The 21359-nt window shown below is 39.3% G+C and overlaps 2 protein-coding genes across 3 annotated transcripts in view; one reads left to right on the top strand and one right to left on the bottom strand.

Annotated features, from left to right (window-relative positions):
• Window positions 1-7506, top strand: part of Kpna5 (karyopherin subunit alpha 5) — a 59084-nt gene extending 51578 nt beyond the window's left edge. For both annotated transcript variants that reach the window (XM_004860172.3, XM_004860171.4), the window contains 2 exons: window positions 1646-1824; window positions 4260-7506. In XM_004860172.3, coding sequence (XP_004860229.2) covers window positions 1646-1824; window positions 4260-4447 — 367 coding nt within the window. In that variant the 3' untranslated portion in view covers window positions 4448-7506. The remainder of the gene's footprint in view (window positions 1-1645; window positions 1825-4259) is intronic.
• A 71-nt stretch (window positions 7507-7577) lies between these two features.
• Window positions 7578-12139, bottom strand: Fam162b (family with sequence similarity 162 member B; the record flags this gene model as incomplete). The annotated part of the gene is made up of 1 exon (XM_087190218.1): window positions 7578-12139. A coding segment is annotated over one exon (465 nt), but the record flags the coding sequence as incomplete, so codon positions are not given.
• Between the last annotated feature and the right edge of the window lie 9220 nt (window positions 12140-21359).

The following is a 21359-nucleotide window of genomic DNA, read 5'->3' as shown; positions in this document are numbered from 1 at the left end:
TTGAACCCAGGACCTTCACCCTGAGCTACATCCCCAGCCCTTTTTCTTTTTTTAATCTGAGGCAGAATCTCACCAAATTGCCCACGTAGGATTTGAACTTGTGATTCCCCTGCCTCAGCCTCCCAAGTACCTGGGAATTAGATACATGCCCCTGAGACCTAGTGTCTGCTTTTTATTTTCAGTTCTGTCTCATTGCTTTAGTCAACTTTCCACTTCATTTGTGTCATGAATACAAGTAGTAATGAAACAAAAATCTTTGTTTTCTTGTATACTTTTTAATGCTGCTGTTATTTTTGTCTGCTTTTGGCTGAAAGTTTGTCCATCTGTAAAGTTGTATTTTTTCACTTTATTTCCTAGTATCACAAAAAAATTATTTTCATGATTATATTATTCCACATAGCATTCCTCAAATTAGTATAGGTCAATTGTCCATACGAAGCTGATTACCTTTCTAACCATTCTCTCAGTGTATATGGGAAGAGAATTTCTTGATCTCAGGTAGCTTCAGCATGCATATCACGGATGCTTGTTGAGTGCCGAAGCCAGTCATTTTAGCTGTGGAATATCAGCGGGTATCAGGTGCTTTTATGGATTGTAATTCCTTTACCCTCATAAGTGTGAGAGAGGTTTTTTTGTTTTGTTTTTTTTTGGTACCGGGGATTGAACTCATGTCCTTGCGCTTGCACAGCAGGCGGAGAAACCACTGAGCTAAATCCCCGGCCCTGTGAGAGAGGTTTTTAACTCTCATGCTTAATATGAACTTACAGAAAATGTGAAAACAGCTAATAACAGAAAAGGAAAACCATTAGGAAAGGGAGTATTTTGTGAACATTATTTATAAACATTATTTTCAAGACTGCCTGTTTTGTTCCTAGAGGTCTTCTGTACTTGTGAAACACAGTATATGTTTAAGACATTAACTGTGATAGCTTTTGTGCGAAATTTCCTAAATTTAATTCAGTTGTCCTTTTCCATTTCTTCAGCCTCATGTGACCACTCTGTGTGTACATAGCCCTTAAAAAAAGCTCCCCCCCACACCAGACCTGCTGTTTACAATGTTTATATGCCATGCACAAACAGATCCATGTGCCACTGTGCCTGTACTTATATTGTGTAGTATTTGCAGTACCATTGGTAATTATTTTAAATTAGAATAAGAGAATCCAGGTTTTCAGAGTCTTGTTTTTCTTTTGTTTTAATTGATACATGTTTGTAGTAATTACATTCATTGTGGGGATTTGGTGCATATACATGACACATGACACATTTTAATTCTTTTTAATCCCCTTTCCCCTCCCTCTGTCTCCTCGTTCCCTTCTCATATGCTAAAGATTTATCTCACTACTTCCTATTGTCTTTTATTTTGTTCTTTATTTAAATAAAAATTTAAATGTTCGGAATGGTTGTGGTTTTTTTTTTTTGGTACCGAGGATTGAACTCAGGACCTTGTACTTGCCAGGCACGCATGGTGCCACTGAGCTAAATCCCCAGCCCTTTTGTTTTTTTGGTTAAGTTTTTATAGGAATACTTTTCTCAATTGTTTATATAGACATTTCATCATGAATATTTTTGTGTCATTGTTACAGTGTTTAAAGTCATTTTAAATCTTTTTTCCTCATTTCTCACTTTTTAAAATTATTTGAAGGTATTTGGTAGCCTTAGGCTGCATTAAACCACTGTGCGATCTTTTGACTGTTATGGACTCCAAAATAGTCCAGGTGGCGTTAAATGGACTTGAAAATATATTACGTCTTGGAGAACAAGAATCTAAGCAGAATGGAGTTGGCATTAATTCATACTGTGCTCTCATTGAGGAAGCATATGGTAAGTGGTCAGTTAAGAATTTATAAGAAGTCAATTCTTAATGATCTGCCTTAGCCAGTTTTTCCTTGATTCCATAAAAATTTTTGTTATAAAAGCACTGTATTTTAAAATGTGTTTTCTATTACCTTAACAACTTATTTTCATCCTTTAACATTCGTTTTGCATTAACCTTATGTGCAAATACTTTATATTGATTTAATAAGTGTATATTTAGTTTTGTACTTTCTAACATTTTGTAGAAATTTTACATTTCTCCATCATTTGTAGGATTTTGGTAGCCATGTAGTGTTATCTCACTTGAACATTGCGTGTGCTTTTAGCCATGTCATGTGCAGTTTTAGCCATACATTTGCAGTTGACCAGTAGTTTGTTTCCAATTATTTACTCCTTTTTATATGCCAAAATAGGCATCTTTCAGCATATAAATTTGCTTCTTCTGTTGGACTAGTATCTTGGGATGCACTTTGAAGGGTGTAGTTGCTGAGTCCTGGATGCAGACTTTGTTTTAGTACATCTCATTCTGCTTTCCAAGGCCTGTTACTGACAAGTCACTCCCTTGCTCTGTGCAAATGTGCTCCACACCCTCATGCTTGTTTGGTTGATTTAGCAGATGTGAGCTGGTATCACCAGGTTACATTTTTTGTATTTCTTGGTTTATTTCACATAGTGTGGTATGTATTTTCCATGCACTACTGTATTCCTAATCAAAATTACATATTTATCATTCCTTATCCACTTACCTATTTGAATATTTTGTAAAAATTTGAATTTTTTTAGTTTATTTCAATACAGCTTTTCTCCCAGTCTGATTTTTTTTACTTTAACAAAATGAACTATGTTCATTTATATTTAATAAATGGATCTCCTGTTTCTTCAGTTTATAAAGTCATTGTCCTCATGGAGTTTAGTGAAAAAAAATTTTATTGGCCAGGTGTTTCTGATTGGATCCTTAAAATATTTAAATTAACTCATCAGGAATTTACTTTAGGATAGATATGAATCTAAATTGTTTTTTCTTATACTTTATTTGTATTGATACTTTTCTATGTTAAGTCCTCTTACTGTATGCTGATTCATGCTTTTATTTAGGGTTTTCTGTGAAACCTGGGCTGTCACATTGTCTTTAGCTCTGCTTATATATGTCACTGATTAAAACATTACATAAACACAACATACGAATCACTGGTTTCAGGCATACTTCCTTACTGCAGTCATTATTTTGACCCGCGGTTACACTGATGTTTGGGCTATTTCTGTCTGTAAGATATGACTGACCCGCTTATTCTTTCTTATTCTACACTAATCTTATTGAAGTGGCTCTGTAATTAAATGCAGTGTATTTCAGCATTAGACTGCTGGTGGTGAACCTATGACACGTTACTATGTTTTTCTTTTAAGACAAAAGATTTTGATGCATGAGTTGTTTTTTCCTAAACTAAAACCTTGATATTCAGGTTTAACTGCAGTTTTGGCACTTCATGATTAATAAGTGGGTTTGGGGTTGCAGTTTGGCACTCGGTCTCTAAAGGTTCACCATCACTAACCTAGACTTAATGTGTAGAATGTTTTCTTCTAAGCAGTAAAATATAGATTCTCCTCATTTCTTCAGAATGAGGTTTTTCAGTTTCACTTGCAGACTATACTTCAGATAGTAGCCATATATGATATTTTGCTGTGAAAAAAGTCATGAATTGTCAAATAATTTACATTTGCTCCATAGCAATATTCTCTGGCTCAGTATTTAATTGGTTTAGTTACTTTCCCTTTTTGTGCTTTGTTGTTTAGCGTAAATACTCTGGAAGGGACATTGATTTTTTTTGAGACGGGTCTCACTGTGTAGTTCAGGCTGGCCTTGAACTCATAGTAATCCTCCTGCCTCAGCCTCCCAAGTGCTGGGATTATAGGTGTGCACCACTTTGCCCAGTTTGGGACTTTTGAAATTCCTTATTGTAAAACTCATTTTACAACTGAGAAACTCAAGTACAGAGAAATTGAGTAAACGGGGCCAAGACCACACAGCCAACAAGGTGGTTTCCTCTGTGAGCTTTTAGTACCAGGCCCATGGTCTTAGCATCACACTTCCCTATACAGCCATTCTTGAAGAAAAAGACCTATGTCTTACAAAGTCTCTGTAAATAGGGAAGGGTGGAGGGGGTGAAGGGAGGGCAGGGAATGGGGAAAAAATAAGAACCAAGATCCATCATCTACAGGTCAAGTTCCCAGTGGTAAATGTAAATGTATTGTATACCTAAAATGTACCGATAAAAAAATTTAAGGAAAAAAAGAAAGACGTATGTCTTAGCTGTTCATGTGTGCAAAAGTTAATTTGCAGTCCATTGCTAGTGGAGTAATAGATACTGTTGATTTATTATTTTGATTTATATATATACTGAAACTTTAATAATAATTTGTCATATATGCGCTTTTTTTAATAGGTCTGGATAAAATTGAGTTTCTGCAAAGCCATGAAAATCAGGAAATTTACCAAAAGGCTTTTGATCTGATTGAACATTATTTTGGTGTAGAAGAAGATGACCCCAGCATTGTACCTCAGGTGGATGAACACCAACAACAATTTGTATTTCAACAGCAGGAAGCACCAATGGAAGGCTTTCAGCTTTAATTAGTGGGGAACAAATTAATGGCTAAAAGAGTTGTTTCAGATTATCTCCTCTTTGTCGCCAGTGACAGCTGGAATGTTTGACTTCTTTTAGCATAGGACAGAAAAAAATTTGATGCACTTTTTAGAAGCAAAATGAAACAGAAGTTTCCATTCAGATGCAACTTTTTGTTTTAAGGTTTTTTTGTTGTTGCTTTAGTGTGATTGTATTTATGTCTTTTTTGTTGGGATTATCTATTTGTGAATAAATACATTATGCAGTTATTTAACTGAAGCTTGCAAAGGAGAACTGATGAAGTGTTAGATAATGGTTCTGAAATCTTTTTCATGTATTTTTGGAAAGTGCACAATAGCAGTACAGCTATTGATAACTGCATTTTCACTGTAAGTCTGACACCCATTCTCTACTGAATCTACCTCTATTTTGAAGCAAAAATAAAAATAAGCTTCAGAAGCATGAAATCATTAAAAGCTAAATTAAAATGTGAAAATATTTATTACCTTAAATTATAAATCACTGTGCTGTAGGTTATACTTTGTAAAGAAAAAGTTGCAACAGAAAACCTGTAAAATTTATTTATAAAACTTAGAAGAATCAATGTATTGATATTCAGTTAAAATGTGGCAGTTCAAGAAAGAAGTTGTTCTTCATGTTGAACATACTAAAGTGATTAAAAAATACATCTTTGTGTTTTAAAGTATAAATGCTATTATATTAGTATATTTTGTATTTCAACCAAATGTACCATTTTTGAAATGGTTTTATTATTTTTTCACTCTTCATTTTAAAGAGCATTGGGGCAGAGATGCTATCATGAATCTAGAATTGTGCTGCATACCTAAAATAATACTGTAATTCTTTTTCAGAGCAGAAATTAGTTTTATTCTCTGTAATAATGAATTTAAGTAGTTGAATGATAAAAGTATTTCTGAAGAAGTCACCTTGTTATATATTAAACTATTGAATGCATTTAAGGTTTGAATAGTGACTATATTAATGAAAATTGTTAAGGGTTCTTTAATATGGTTGAAATCTTAGGAATTTTTTCTTTTGGTAATACTCAGAGGGGTCATACTGGTGCTTATTATGCACCAGGTTACATTTTTATCAGATTGGACAATATAATGTGTGTGTTTTATGAATTAACAGCAGAATCCTTTTCAGATTATGAAAGTTTAATTAAAAGGGTTTCAATAGAAAATTTATATATATTTATTTACACATATATGTGTTTGTCTATGCTTCTCACACAGTACTGTGCTTGATAGAATTTTCTAAGGAGATGCGGTACTGTTGAACTCAGATATTTAATTTATAGTTATATACAGGCTATTTACATTTCCAGTTAAATACATAGAATGTTTATTTAACTTCTTATTTGCAGCTGTTAAGACGAGAGCTAAAACAATTTTGATAAGATTCATAGTCTCTTCTGTAAAGAAAGATTTCATTTATGATAGCATTTATAATAATTTCTGCTGGAAATCAAAGGCATGTTACAAGAAGAAAAATATAGGATACTTTAAATAGTATGACTTTATAAATTATATATCATGAGACTAGGCTTTTGGCAAGACACTTAAAACCTACAGCTGTACAATGCCAGGGTTACATGGTGTCTGTAATGCTGACCACAGTGGCCAACCCTTTATTAGTCTGTTATTTAGGGGACTGGGTGTGCTCTTCTTATTGTAGTGGAAGTTATATAGTTGAATATAAAAAGTTTTTTGGTATTATATTACTAAAAAAACAGGGTAGTTCTGTTAAAGATTACCAAGTTGATCATGAATTCATCAGATAAACACTGTTTTGTGCTTCAGATGGTTCTCAGAATCAGGTAACAGGGTATTCCACTTTTTCATAGCAACTGACCAGGATAATGCACCATAATTGATATACTAACCAGCTGTGCCTGCTTTCGAGGACCCCATAGTCACTATAATCTTTAAGCCAAATCATTAAAAATACAGAGAGGAGAGAGAGATTTTAAAATATTTGGCAGTAAAACAAATGTTATATCTCGTAAGTATAGAATATGACCACACCTTTAAACATTTCAGTGCAAACTTTAATTTCTTGGATCTGTTACTTGAAGAATTAATTTGATTAGATTTGAATGCAAAGAGGACTGGACCAGCTTAGGCCTAGTGATAAGTTTATTGGATCAAGACTAAGAAATACTTTACTTTTTTATATATTCAAAATATGACTACTCTTTTCAAGTATACCACTTAAAATGCTCCATATGTGTTTTCATTAATCTTCATTGGCCCTTGTAAAAAAAGTTTTTAACTTTTTAAAGATTTATAGTATTTACATCCATGAGAAACTGTGCCAAATGAAGTAAAAATGTGTCATAAAGATGATTTCAGTTGCAACATTCATGTAAATACTAAGGAAAAAGAAAAGGTCCATTTCTAAATTTAGTATGTTTTGTCTGAATTTGAATTAGTTAATCTGCACAATCATGTTTGTTTTATATTTATAAGTACTTGACTCACTGGCCCTTTTTGTTTTAAACTGTAAGTTTCATTTTAAAAGGTTATTCTCACTAATTTTTAGTGTCATTTGTTCACTTACTGGTAACACCAGAACAAAGAAATTAAAAAGTAATAAAATCTGCTGGCACAGAAATAATATATCCTTTGGTAACATAAAACCATTTGCAGTTAAAAATTGATTTATTGGGTAAAGAACTAAACGCACTTATTACCTCTACCTTTGTTTCTTCTCTTACAAAGGAGCACTGTGAAAAAAGTAAATATAAAAAAAATTGTAGTGGAGTTTTGTTGGTATTCTAAGTTCAGCAATCTACTGGTTACTTAATTGTGAAACTGAAACCAAATTGTTAACCTATATTATTTTAGTTCATAGCATTACTATTTTATGAAATGTGACACGTTAGGAACCAATATAAGACTCTGGAAGGGTAATATGCCTTTAAATCCTGACTGAGGGGAGGATATTCTTAGCTAACTAAACCAACACTTGAGCAGTATGCAGTATTATGAAATGTTACAACAATATGTTAAAAATAATAAAATGCTATTTTACAATTGCATATGGATATAAATGTGTCTGTTTGATTTTTTTTCCGCTTATGATTGTGTATTCCCAACAGGGAGCAAAGACAGATGCCATCATTGGTTAACTTTATACCTACTTTATAAAACCAAGAAAGTAGATAAAATGAAAGTACTTAAACTAGACAGAAAAGAGTTAAAAGACCAAAAGAGAAGGGAAAAGGGAATAAATAGCAAGATGGCGAATCTAAATTCAGCTGCTTCAGCCATCACAGTAATTGCATTTTAACTGGAGTGTTTAAATCATTAACAGACTGTCAAAATAGAGATAAGGTTCATAGAGTAGCTCTATTCTCAGCTTTCTGAAGAAACTACCATACTCTTCTCTGTAGTAGCTATACTTAATTGACAGTCCCACCAACAGTCTCTTCCATATCCTCACCAGCATGTGTTCTTTCTTGTTTTGATCATAGCCATTCTAACTGATACAAGATGGTTTCTCACTGTGGTTTTGATTTGCATGTCCATGATGGCTAATGATATTGAGCCCATTCCTTGGGTACATCCAAAGGTCATGGAGAGGAAATCACACCAAAAGGATACCTGTATTTCTGTGTATAATACAGCTCTGATCACAGTAGCTGGGGTATGAAATCAGTGCTTTGCTTTTGAGCTTTGTTAATGGGAACAGGTAAGTTATGGGGAAAAAATTGACTTTACAGGTTTGCTTTTAAACTTGAAAGGCAGTTACAGGACAGCCTTTATTTTCCTTCTGAGGCTGCTCCTTTCTGAATACTCATACCATTTAAACTGAGGGAACCCAAAATATTCCTGGTCATGTATGAGCTCTAAAACAACTGTTTCCTCTGGTCCCTTGGAGGTGGGGAGGGGCTTCTCTGGATGCCCCGGGGTAGTGGTCACATGAGGTCAGAGATACTTAGCTGAAGACTACAAGGGGATCTGGAGCAGTCTGCGGCCCTGTTATCTTGGGTGCTCCCTCCAGTGAAACCTGCTTGTCCCGACCTGGCCTCACGACTCACCCTACCTCGGCAAGTCTAGGCTTTCCCAGGCTTTCTCTGCCTTACCCTGCGGTCTTGAAGTTCCCAGGAAGTAAAGAGCACACACAGCTGCTCAACTAATTTGTTGCCTCTGTTTCACAAGTCACACTGTCCACTACCTCATGCCTCTTGTTTCATGTTTTGTCTGGTATTTTACTTGTTTCAGGATAGTAAATACTATTATGTTTTGAACAGAAGCAGATGATAGCATACCAATCCATACTGTTCTTTTAAAAACCTTTTTCATTGTTATTAGTACATGTTTGGAGTACATAATAATCATATTTACCATGCGGACATGACGTATCTTTTTATATCCCCTTTCCCCTCCTCTACCACCCTTTATAATAAAAATCTGAATATGGACTTTAATCCCTTTTACCATTTCTAATATTATTTTCTGCCTTTTTAACCTCAGTGACTTCCTAAATTCCTAAGTTCTGTTGATCTTCTACCTTATTTTACTAGTTTTTGCCTCTTAATTTTATTATCAAACTTTGACTCTGGATTTTTTCTATAGTTGTATTGTTTCTTCAGAATGTTTAAGATGTTCTGTATATTCTCTAAGAAAAGGACTTGTGAGGCCAACATTGACATTTATGATTAAAAGTTAGATGCTAACTTAAAAACAGGATAACAATTTAAAATGTTTTAGGGCTTATTCAAGTTTGAAGACCATTGAGACATACCATTGTTATTTTTCTAATGATTTTGTCTTTAATAAAACAGTTTTTACAATTACTGTTTTAGTACTTTATCATTTTAGTAACATTCTGGAAATAGTATTTCTTGGTTTATTTAACCTGTTTGAAACCTGTTTCACCTAGTTGCACATATTGAAAAGAATAACCAAAGGGACTGCAGTTACCAAATATTGTAGAACTCAGGTTGAACATTAGTTTGGATTTTAAAGGCCCCTTAATTTAGTTCAGCCTCATTTTAATGACATGCACATCCTTAGATTTTAGGCAGAATCATATAAAGTTTTAAGATGATGATTGTAAACAGTTTCAATTAGTGTCCACACAGACATTATTAGATTATATTTGTTACTAGCTTTTATTCCAGATGGAACCTAAATGATCTGATTTTATTTTTACCTACCCATCTGGCTTTGATATGTTACACCAAATTGGCACTAAAAAACAAGACAAAGTACAGTTATTATTAAATAGAATTAGTGTATTTTACAAAAATTACAGGTAATTTCTCAATTATATGTCATTAAGAGCACAAAAAGTGAAAGCTGTTTACACTGCCAATTTAATAGTTTAACAGAATATTCCTCCTGAATAACAATGCTTTGAAAAAAGATTATAGAAAATAATACAATGAAAAACATTCAAATATTTTTATGTTTCTAGCTCAAAACTACAATGCTTTCTATGGGTATCTTGCTCATTGTGAAATGCTCCTGTTTATGATACTTCTTTTGACTGTGATCATGAGGAAATCAAATTATTTCTGTAAAAAAGGTCTCTTTTGACATGCAGCTATGTTGGGTATAGATTCTCTTGACAAACACTACTTTATAATAATGCTCATTCTTGCCAGGGATTTAGCTCAGTGGTTTCGCCGCCTGCTTCTCAAGCGCAAGGACCCGAGTTCGATCCCCGGTACCAAAAAAAAAAAATAATAATGCTCATTCTTTACTACTCTGCTATAATCACTAGATCCCAAAATAAAAAAAAAATGAGGGTGGTATTTTAATTTTTGTCTGTTTACATTTTTATCTATTCATTTAGCTTGTAAAGTATTCTCATTTATCAATTCAAATTTAAGAACCAGAGCTTGTGCTAATAAAGACTTTCTGAGGCTAAATCATACTTTTAGCTAAGTTTGCAGTTTGGCCTTTAATGATCTCAAGGAAAACAAATTGTTTTATGGTATTAGAAAATGTCTCTGCAGTTGAATAAATGCAGAAAAAGTTTTCAGAAAGCCACATTATTTCAAAGTCCATGTCTATTCCATATTAAATAACTCTTGATCTAAAAGGAACAGAAATGCTTTAGAATTCATTATTGAGTATATATTTCCCACCACTTTTTCTCCCCCATTTAACTTGAAATGCTTTTGGTAAACTGTAAACTAATAGCAAAAACTACAGGCAATATGTGATGGACAAGATGTAGACCCAGTTGTTACTATCTGTCCAATAGGCATTCATCAACTCCATTGTACAAATGTGATATAGAAAACATCTGAAATCCTTATTTGACATTTTGGTTTTAGTCTTTCACATGATCAGTAAGGCTCTGTTTGCCACCGTGGTACATCTTCGACCCATTTTTGATTTTTCATTTTGAGACAGGGTCTTATTAAATCACTAATTTGCCTAGGCTGGTCCGGAACCTGTGATCTTCCTGCCTTAGTCTCCCAGAGCGCTGGGATTACAGGCATGCGCCAACATGCTGTTTTTGTTTTTTCTTTTTTTTAATGTTCAGTTTTAACAGTAGTAGATTGATTTTATTCTTAGTTCCTTCTCTTTCTATTTTCTTGCAAAAGTGCTGGGGATGTCTTTTGGGATTGGCGTAAACTGGAAGAGTAGGGTTTCTTTTTGTTTTTTCTACATTACACTGACTTATTTTTATTGTTATTACACAAGGGCTACATTGCCCTGGAGGTGATTGCCCCGGAGGTGATTCTGGTCACTTATTAAATCTCTGCCTTGGTGGATTTAGCACTATGAGGAAGCCAACCATGCCAGTGGCCTCTCCGGTCCCAAGCCCTGGCTGCAGTACAGAAAAGAAGGCTGGGTGGGTGAGGTTTCTCCCCAGACACCTCCGGCAGCCCGCACGCCTGCTCAGAGGACCCTCCCTCCCTTCCTTCCTTTCGGAGCCCAGCGGCCAGGGCTGCAGGCGGCACCGCCGCTTTCCCCTGGCTCCTGCGCCCGCGCCCCTCCGCGGCCGCTCTGGAGACCGTAACGAGACGGTGGCGGTGCCCAGGGAATCTCGGGTTTTCGCCCAACGTCCTCGGTCTCCGTAAAGATTAGCTGCCCACTGTCCGGGTGAGAGCTTCACCTGAAGAGCGCCGGGAAAGGGGGCTGATAGCTTGCTGACGGCCAGGGTTAGCGGGAAGAACCCCGTGGCACGGGCTCCGCGGCCCGCACCGACCTGCAGCCCTGCATCGGCCCCACTCCCCGCCCGACTCACGGGACCCGCGCCGGGATCTCTTCTGCGGATTTGAAGCGTCCGGTCCACAGCAGGAGTCTCTGGTCGAACTGCGAGGGCTTGAGCTGCGCGGGGAACCCGAGCGCCTTTCCTGCGGGGACAGCGGCGGCCGGTGAGGGGCGCTGGGGCTCAGCGCCGCTGCAGTGACAGGGGAGACCCCAGGGCCGGGGAGCCAAGGCCTGGGCGCCGCGGGCCGCGCCCCCTAAGCCCAGCCGCAGGACGCGCGCGCCGGCCGGGAGCACGGTGCGCTTTCCCGCGCAGTGGAGCCGCCCCGCGCCCCTGCTGCCGCCCGCCCCGCCTCCTGCACCCTCAGGCCCACCCTGCGACCCCCTGCGGGAGGACACGGGTGGGGTTGACTGAAACTCCCAGGCCTGCAGGCTCAGGCCCCAGCAACGCACTGCGGACGAATTTCTTTGCGTTGAGTAGATGTTCCCGTTAGGTGTTCAGTCTTCGGTTAGCAGCTCTAGGAGAAGAATCTGAACTCTCTTGGAAGAGACCACAGGCCGTGCGGTGCCTGCGATCCCACTTAGCTGCCAAGCAAGGGCGGAAGCGCCGGAAAGAATTTTTCTCCCCCTGGCTGAGTCTGAAACTTTACACTTCGGCTTTCTGGGCTGGAGGACCTCACCCCTACAACTCCTTTCCTCTAGCTTTTCACCTCTTAGTCCACAAACTCTCCATACTCTATCCAAATGTGCTTTTCTTCTGCCACCTCCCACCGGACTTGAGAACTGAACAGAAACAGACCCAGACTCAAGGCCGGCGAGGAAAAGTCCTGCTGGAGCAGCCAGAAAGCACACCGCTAGGCCTCCTCCGAACTCAGCCTGCAGGGTCCCTCCACGCCTCCTCGCAGCTTCACGTTTGTGGCCGGATTTCTAGGCATTTCCTTACAACCAGCCAAGCGCTTCTGAAAGGCAGAACCTCTCTTAATCCCCAACCCAGTGTCCCTCGGGGTTTAAAGACCACTAAAAACGAAGCTGTGAAGAAAAGCGCACTTAGAGCTGCGACTGTGGCAGAAACTCGGCCTCTGTCTTCACACTGTGTTTAAATCGCACACTGCTGTCCGAAGAGTTGCACGATCATGGGAAAATCATTTGAGTCATAAATCTTGGCCTCGGCTGTGAAACTAGAATTCCTACGGTTCACCCAGCGGAGCAGTGGGTGACGTGGGTGAATACAGTGGATGAAGGAAGGCAAAGCGAGTGGCAAAGCCAGCAGGGTGGGCGGCAGCTCAGAAGGGGCCGGAGGGCGCCCTCTGCCAGCCGCACACAGTACCTCCCACGCGCGGTTTCTTCCCTGTCCTGAGCTAGCACCAGGGCGTTTCAGCTCAAGAACTCTCCTGGGGGTCTGAGAGCGCCCTGACCGGAAGGATTTGTTAGTATATTCCCAGGATGTAGCTGAGACATGGGCACTAGCAGCTATTTAATAAATATTTGTTAAATAACGACTAGATGAACGCAAGTCTACCGGAACCGAACAGTCTCCTCCTGGGTAGCGTGAGACTGAAATTCTTGAGGATCGATATCCTCATGGGCTGAGAGAATTCTGCCACTGATAATATCTGATCATCCCACTACATTTCTGGAAAAGTCTCCCTTTATTCAAATGTGGTTCTTTGTTTAGTATTTTATTTGTCTTCGCATCACTGGGAAGGAGGGAGACCCATAGAGACAGAGAGAACTGTCTCTGAGAAACAACTAATGATTCTCAGTCCCAAGCAACACGCAAATAGCCGAGGAGTTTATTTCCCTGGAGAGAAGAGAGGCCAGGCAGAGACCCTGGAGCCCCAAGGACTGGAGACCCCGAGACCAGGAGCGAGGCCGGAGTCGTTAAAGAAATCTGCATTCTGTCTCTGCTGTAACGGGATTAAAGCATCACGCTTTGGCAATGAGTCTACATGAAATAAGTGACTTCTAGCTACATGAGACATGTTTTCTTTGGCTGTAGAATTAGAACAAGTTAAAAAAAATACTTGAATAAATTCATTTTATTTTGTGGTACTGGGGATTGAATCCAGGCCCCTCACACTGAGCTTCAACCCCAGCTGTTTTTAAAAATTTTGTTTTGAGACAAGGTCTTGTGGGATCATGAAGTTTCCCAGGCTGAGCTTGAGCTTGAAATCCTCCTGTCTCTGCTCCCAGAGTGCTGAAACCAGTTCCTAATAGAAGAACACTGTTTTCTCATATTTCTTTTTTTAACCAGGATAACACATTCATTCATTAAACAAATATTTATTTTTCCTACATGCTGGACAGTCTTCCAGGCTCTGAGGTTGCAGCAGGTAGGAGAACAAAAATCTGCTCTTTATAGAGCTTGCTATTATCTATGGTGGTCTCAGTTTGTCCATTCTGTTCTGTATTATTATTATTATTATTATTATTATTATTATTATTATTATTGGTACTGGGAATCGAACTCAGGTCCTTGCACTTTCGAGTCAGGCGGTGGAACCACTGAGCTAAATCCCTGGCCTCTGTGTCATTTTTTAACCCAAAGGTTCATGCAATGTGTTGGAATATACTCTCTTGAGTATTGTTTCTTCAAGACTTTCAATTAGGATGGTTTACATTTCCAACTCCCCTAGCGAATGTACTTACTTCTTAATTTACACACAATGGAGCACTACTCGGCTATAAAAAGGATAGACTTGAGTCATTTGTAGGAAAATGGACACATCTTGAGACCATAATGCTAAGTGAGAGAAATCAGACACACAAGCTTAAATATTGGATGGTTTGTCTTGCATGAGAACCCAAACTATAAAAAGAGCAAAATCAAAATAAAAGATGATACTAGAAAGTAGGGAAATAGATCTTTCTCAAATGAGAAGGGACCAAGAGTTGGAGGGAGGGGGAGGGAGTGTAGGGAAGGGGAAGAAAAAAGGAATTAGATGAGTTGTGTACATCACCAACCCCACACAAGGGATGCAAGCCTTGTGTACAGCAAACAAGCGCTAATAGAAAGGATCAGTGTGGTGTGGTCCCTCCTTCCCTCCTTCCTTCTTTTTCGTCTTGCCCTTTTCAGTTGGAAGGTGTTTGATGAGGTGGCTTGCAAAGACTGTGCGCTGCCATCTGCTGAGGCCGCGTTCCTGCGTTTGGAGACTTCTGTTCCCAGGGGCGGTAGCCCTGACCCTGACTCACTGACCGCACTTCCTGCCTGCTCTGGTCTCCCAGCGGCAGGGCCTAAGGTCAGGTCGGAGTTCAGCTGCAGACACCGCGCGCGAGGAAGTCCCCAGCGCTCAGGCCGCCTCAGCCCCAGGCGGATCACCTTGCACCAAGCATGCCGGAGGGCTCCAGCAGCAGAAGAGGCACCGAAGAAAGAAGCAGCGTTCGAAGTGACTGTGACATTTAGAGCTTCAAAACATCTCAAGGGAAGGGCAGAAGTTTGTTGGAGACCCTTGCGCTTATTTCCTAAATGTGCATCTCCGTGTGTTTGGGAACTGCTGTAACGTTTTTGGCGCTTGAAGATGCCGAAGTCTCAATTTGGCCTGGCCACTTACAGCCAGAGCTGATAATGGCAAATCCTGGTCTGGTTTTGATCCTTTGAAAAATATAAGTGATAGCCTCTTCCACACTGTCCTTAGGGCGACACTGGACCTCTTTTCCAAGGTGCGCAGGGCCCTGTCTGGCCTGGCCCTGCTCAGTCCTACCTCTCCTTCCCTTTCCACCTCGGAGCTTCGCTCGCAGGACCAGGTGGTGCTCACCTCCTTTTCAGTGTTTTGGTCTCAGTGCAGCCGTCACTACCTCAAAGAAGTTTTCTTGTTCACCCTAACAAAGTAACCCTTCCGCTGTTCCCAAAGGCTTGAGGTCGGTCCCTTGCTTCCTGGCTGGCAACTGCCACTGTACTTGCACATTTGATGCATCTGCTCTTGTCATGGAGCAGCACTCTACTCAAAATGAGGCTCCATGCCTAGCACACAGACAGGCTCTCCAATAGGTATGAATGCGTGGGATAAAGGAACGAGTGGATGCATGGAGACACTGCCTCATCCCATTCCGTTAAGATTCTCAGAAGAAAGCATGCTCTTAACATCCTTCTACACTGTGTGTGTTTCTGTCAGGGGTCAGCCCTCAGCAGTCTGCTCAAAATGACATCTCAGAAACCATGTACATCTATTTTCAGTTTTTCATGTTACTTCTCTTAATTCCCATTTTCCTGTAGTTCACTGCTGCAGTTCAGTCTTATTATCTCGTATTACAATGATCTCCAATGTATTTTCCTCATTTGTGGTGAATTCTTTCTCTAATCCTTTCCCTGCACGGCCTCCAGAGTAGCCTTCTAAAACGTGGGTGTAACTGCAGAAAACTTTCAGGGTGCTGGTCTCTTCCCTGGCCCTTTTTTAACGTTGTGCCCCACATCCTTATCCACAGACTACAAAAAGAGTCCTGAAAAACTCACAAGGAGGCAGAGAAGATCCTTTCAAAGTCTCCTGCTTTGATATTTTTCATGATCTGATTCAAACTGCTTTCATCACACCCCCTCAGCAATGTCACTAGCCACTGATTGGCATATTCAATTATGCTGCTAGTAGCAGCGGACACAGTGGTCTGTTCCACGTGTCAGCCCTGGCATGGAGGTTTGGGGAGGTGTGCTCATGGGAAGCTGCTTGTTTGGGCATGCTGAGTTCATGGAATTGCTCATCTCGGTGCTCTTAGCATTAGTCTGGGACTGGGAGTGTGGCTTACCTTGCTTAGCATGTGTGAAGCCCCAAATTCAACTGAAGCACTGTAAAACAAGCAAAGCCCCCAAACAATCAAACTATTATTTTGAGAAGTAAGTTCAGGAGGAAACATGTTGGATTAATTGTTCCTACAGATGAGAACTGTTCAAAATCTTTTATATTTTCAACAATACACAGCTTTTATTTGTTCTAGAATAGCAAGTCTGAAATGCATGCACATTTTCGGAGTACAGCTTTTTTGTTTGTTTTTTTAAATTTTATTTTATTGGTACATTTTAGGTATACAATATGATGACATTCATCATTGGAAATTTGCACCTTTACATAGTCTCTCTTGGTTCTTATTTTTTTCCCCCTTCCCCTGCCCTCCCTTCAACCCCTCCTTCCCTCCCTATCTACAAAGACTTTGTTTCCATTTTTTCATTTTCTCATATTAATTCCATTCCCTTCTTTCCTTTCCCCTACCCCTTCCACTTCCCCTTTGCCCCTTTTCTTCCTATTTCACATTATCTATTATACCTTTTAGTCCTTATTTACAATTTCAGTTTCTCACACTAGAGAAACTATTCAGTATTTACACATGTGTGTCCTGTTTATTTCACTTAAGAGTATGGCCTCAATGTGCATCCATTTAGCTATAAATGTGTCTAATTTCTCATTTTTTATGGCTGAGTAGTACTCCATTTTATAAAACACTGCACATTTTCTTTATCCAGTCTCCAGCTGATGGGCACTTGGGCTGCTTCCAAGTTTTTTAGCTATTACAAATTGTGTTGCTATGAACATGGGTACACATATATTGCTGTGGTATGATTCTTTAATTCTTTGGGGAAGATACCCAGCAGGGGAATAGCTGGGTCAAATGGGACTTCCAGTCCTAGTTCTTTGAGGTATCTCCATATTGATTTCAACAGTGGTTGCACCAGTCTGAACTCCCACCAGCAGTGGAGCAGGGTTCCTCTTTCCCCACAGCCCCACCAGCATTTTTTATTGGTTGATTTCATGATAGCAGCTATTCTTTCTGGGGTGAGGTGGAATCTCAGCATTGTTTTCATCTGCATCTCTTGAATGACCAGTGATGTTGAATACTTTTTCATATGTTTATTTGCTATTTCTAGTTCTTTGTCTGAGAAATGTCTGTTCATTTTAGATGCCCATTTTCGGATTGGGTCTTTAAATTTGGGAGGTCTGATTTTTTTTAAGTTCTTTGTAGATTCAAGATAGTAGACCTTTGTCTGAGGAACAGCAGGTGAAGATTTTTTCCCACATTGTGGGTTGTCTCTTCACACTGTTGGTGGTTTCTCTTCCTGTGCAGAAGCTTTTTATTAAGAAGAGATCACACTTGTTGATTGTTTGTGCTAATTCACGGGCAGCTGAGATTTTGTTCATAAAATCTTTTCCCACACCAGTGTCTTCAAGAGTTCTACCTAACCTCTGTTCCAAGCAATTCAGCATTTCTATTTTAATATTTAGATCCTTAATCCATTTTGATTTTAATTTAGTGCATGGTGAGAGATACAGGTCTAGTTTTAATCTTTGGCAAGTTGAAACCCAATTTTTCCAGCACTATTTATTTATTTATTTATTTATTTGGTGCTGGGAATCAAACTCGGGTTCTTGCACTTGCACAGCAGGCAGCGAAACCACTGAGCTAAATCCCTGGCCCAAAAGAAAGTAGCACTGTTTTTTGGGGGGGTTTTTTTTGGTACTGAGGATCAAACTCAGGTCCTTGTGCTTATGAGGCAGACAGCGAAACCACTGAGCTAAATCCCTGGCCCTCCAGCACCATTTATTAAAGACATTATCTTTCCTCCAGTGAAGGTGTTTGGCTCCTTTATCAAAGATGAGATGGCTGAGTGTGTCTGGAGTTGTTTCTGCATCTTCTAATCTGTTCCACTGGTCCTCAGATCTGTTTCTTTGCCAGTACCATGCTGTTTTTATCACAGTAGCTTTGTAGTGTAGTTTCAAGTTGGGGATTGTGATATCCCCTGCCATGTCTCTGTTACTTAGAATTACTTTTGCTATTCTGGGCCTCTTCTTGTTCCAAATGAATTTTTGGATTGTTTTCTCGAGGTCTGTGAAGTATGCTGGTGGGGTTTCAATTGAGATTGCATTGAGTCTGTATAGCAGTTTTGGAAATATGGCTATTTTCACTATGTTGATCCTTCCTACCCAGGAGCAGGGGATGTCTTTCCATTTTCTGATCTCATCTTCAATCTCTCTTTTCAGAGTGCCATACTTTTCAGAGAAGAGGTCTTTGATTTCTTTTGTTAGGTTGATTCCTAGGTATTTCAGTTTTTTGGATGCTATTGTAAAAGGAATTGTTTACCCTATTTCTGCCTCAGTGAGTCTGTTGTTTGTGTAGAGGAAAGCTATTGATTTTTTTGTGTTGACTTTCTATCCAGCTACTCAACTGAATTTGGTTATTAAGTCTAGAAAACTTTTGGTGGAGTTCTTGGGGTCTTCTAATGTTTCCAAAACTATATTGAACTAGAGTGGTGATAGTAGACATTCTTGTCTTGTTCCTGATTTGAGTGTGAAGGATTTCAGTTTTTGACCATTTAGTATGATGTTGGCTGTTGGTTTTTCATAGATGGCTTTTATCAGATTGAGGTAGAGACCATCTATTCCAGTTTTTTGGAATGCAGTTTTGCAAACAGCCGCAAGCTGACAGTGAAGAGCCCACACACATGTGTAGTGGCCATGCTGTTCATTGTATTTAGCAGGATGGTCACGTGTAGCTCAGTGAATACCAGGACTCTCTTACATGCATCAGATCACATGCAGCTGTCAAGTCACATTATGATGGGATGTCTCTGTCCCCAGTGATCAGTTTCAAGCCTCAAGCTTTTAGTAACAATCTTGCATGATAAAGTTAGCATTTTATAGCTCCAAAAATTAAATCTGCTACATTTTTTTCACCCTTGAAGCACAATAAGGACATTATGGGGTTCAGATCTGCTCGCTCGAATCATGCGTATACATGATGCCACCTCAAATCTCCCCGGATATCTCTTCTGCCCCACATGCATTGCTACAATCTTTCTTTAGCTCTCCTCAGCAGCTTGTGCCTCTCGGTTTATATGGTCATGTTTTCTTAGAAATTGAGAACTGACCTATTTGGATATTTTGTCTACTCAGGGTAAAAACCAACTCATCAACAGAATTTTATTTTTTCTGCTTCAAACCTTTTTCTTTAAACTACTCATTCTGATTTCCAATTCCTAGTCTGAAGTAGAATGATATCTTGGTATAAATGATTAAAATGGCAGAGATTAATTTTTTTTCAATACTAGGAATAGAACTCAGGACCTTGCTCTTGTCAGGCAGGTGTGGTGCTACTGGGCTACATCCCTGGCTCTAATGTTTTTGTTTTTGATGTTTCTGGGGCTTCTCTTTTTGCATGCTGCTCATTACACCATTATATGCAATTGAATTTTTATCATTATCTATGATCACAATATTTTACTAATAATAATTGGCAAGGCACAAATAATTTAATTATTTGTGGTCTTCAACATTGGGTTGAGTTAAAGAATCAAAATCTAGCAAAATTTTTCAAGGTTGAAACTGGATAACCTAAGACACAGAATGTTATAGGGGTTACAAATCAGCTGTTTTATTTTGTTCATTCATTTTCCCCATTAATTCACTTGGGAAGTGTTTATTAAGCATCTACTCTCAGAAGACTAGATCTCCAAAAGTTATTCATAACAGGCTATCCAAACATCAAATCTTTAAACTTAAGAAAAGTGTAGTCTTCTTGAATATATGTTTACTTTGACTACATGCTAACTCTAAAAACAATTTATAACATCGACAGGATGAGAAGTATTGATAAAGCTTTGTTGCGATCAAGCAAAAATATTTAAAGGGGATGGAGACTTTAAACAGTCTTTACTTCTGTGATCACTACTCTGAGTTTGAAAGGTTTCCTAGCTTCCTCTGTTACTCATCTAAAGCTTCAAAACTGTTTCTTAAAAAGCTTGACTGCTCTAAGAGATCATTAAAAAGGTGCTTGCAGGGTGTGGACCAGAGCAGTGCAGCTGTAGGCAGATCTAGCCAGGGCCCCACCCCACCCCTAGACACTTAGGCACACAGGCCCAAGCCAATGGCCCACCTAGAAAAGAGCTGCACAGGTGGGCAATCATCAGTCAGTGGCCCTCCCTGATACCATTGGTAAGTGCAAAGAGACCCTAGCCAGAAGCCTGCTCAGACACCAGGGTCTGGGGTGTATTTTCCTCAGCCAAAGGCCCTCCCTGACAACACCTACATAGGGGGGCAGGCCCTAGCCATAAGCACACCTAGATACCATCCCAAGTGTGCACAGGCCCAAACCAAAGGCCCTCCCAGACAACAGGTCAGCTCAGGGATCCAGAAGGCAACCATTCTGAACCCAGGAATTGGTGCACTGGTGAGCAGCAGAGAAAAAGCCACTCGGTGGCTCACTGAGATTTGAAGACCACTGGGTGAGTAAAGAGTTGCTTCAACAAAGGCACAGCAGGCTGCATCTGTTGAAATGAGTAGACACATAAACAATTCTCAAAACCAGACTTCCAGATCACCTAAGGCACCCCCAAAGGAAAATGAGATGGAACAATCTGATACTCAACCACCTGGACTCCCTGAACTGGTAATGAAAGAGGATCTGGAAAAATAAAATCAAAAATAATTTCTCAGATAAAAACAGATTGTGCCCATAGTGCAAGACATGATTAATAAATCTAGAGCAGACACAGATAAAAAAAATAGAGGAGCTGAGGAACATGATGGAATCCCAACATAGGAAACAAATGGAATCTGAAAACAGATGGAAACAGATTTCCAGGAGATTAAAAACTCCATTGAAAGTTTATGCAGCAGAATGAGCCAATGTGAGGACAGAATTTCAGATATAGAAGATATGATTGCAATTAGTGACCAGAAAAAGAAAATTTAAAAAAAAAATAGTAAGGGACCATGAGAAATCAATCCAGCAGCTGCTA

The sequence above is a fragment of the Heterocephalus glaber genome, unplaced genomic scaffold (assembly GCF_053883595.1).
Source record: "Heterocephalus glaber isolate CG9 unplaced genomic scaffold, H.glaber_assembly_v1.0 deba00001550, whole genome shotgun sequence".
Classification (NCBI taxonomy): Eukaryota; Metazoa; Chordata; class Mammalia; order Rodentia; family Bathyergidae; genus Heterocephalus; species Heterocephalus glaber.
The sequence above is the reverse complement of the archived record's forward strand: the minus strand, read 5'-3'. Positions and strand labels throughout refer to the sequence as shown.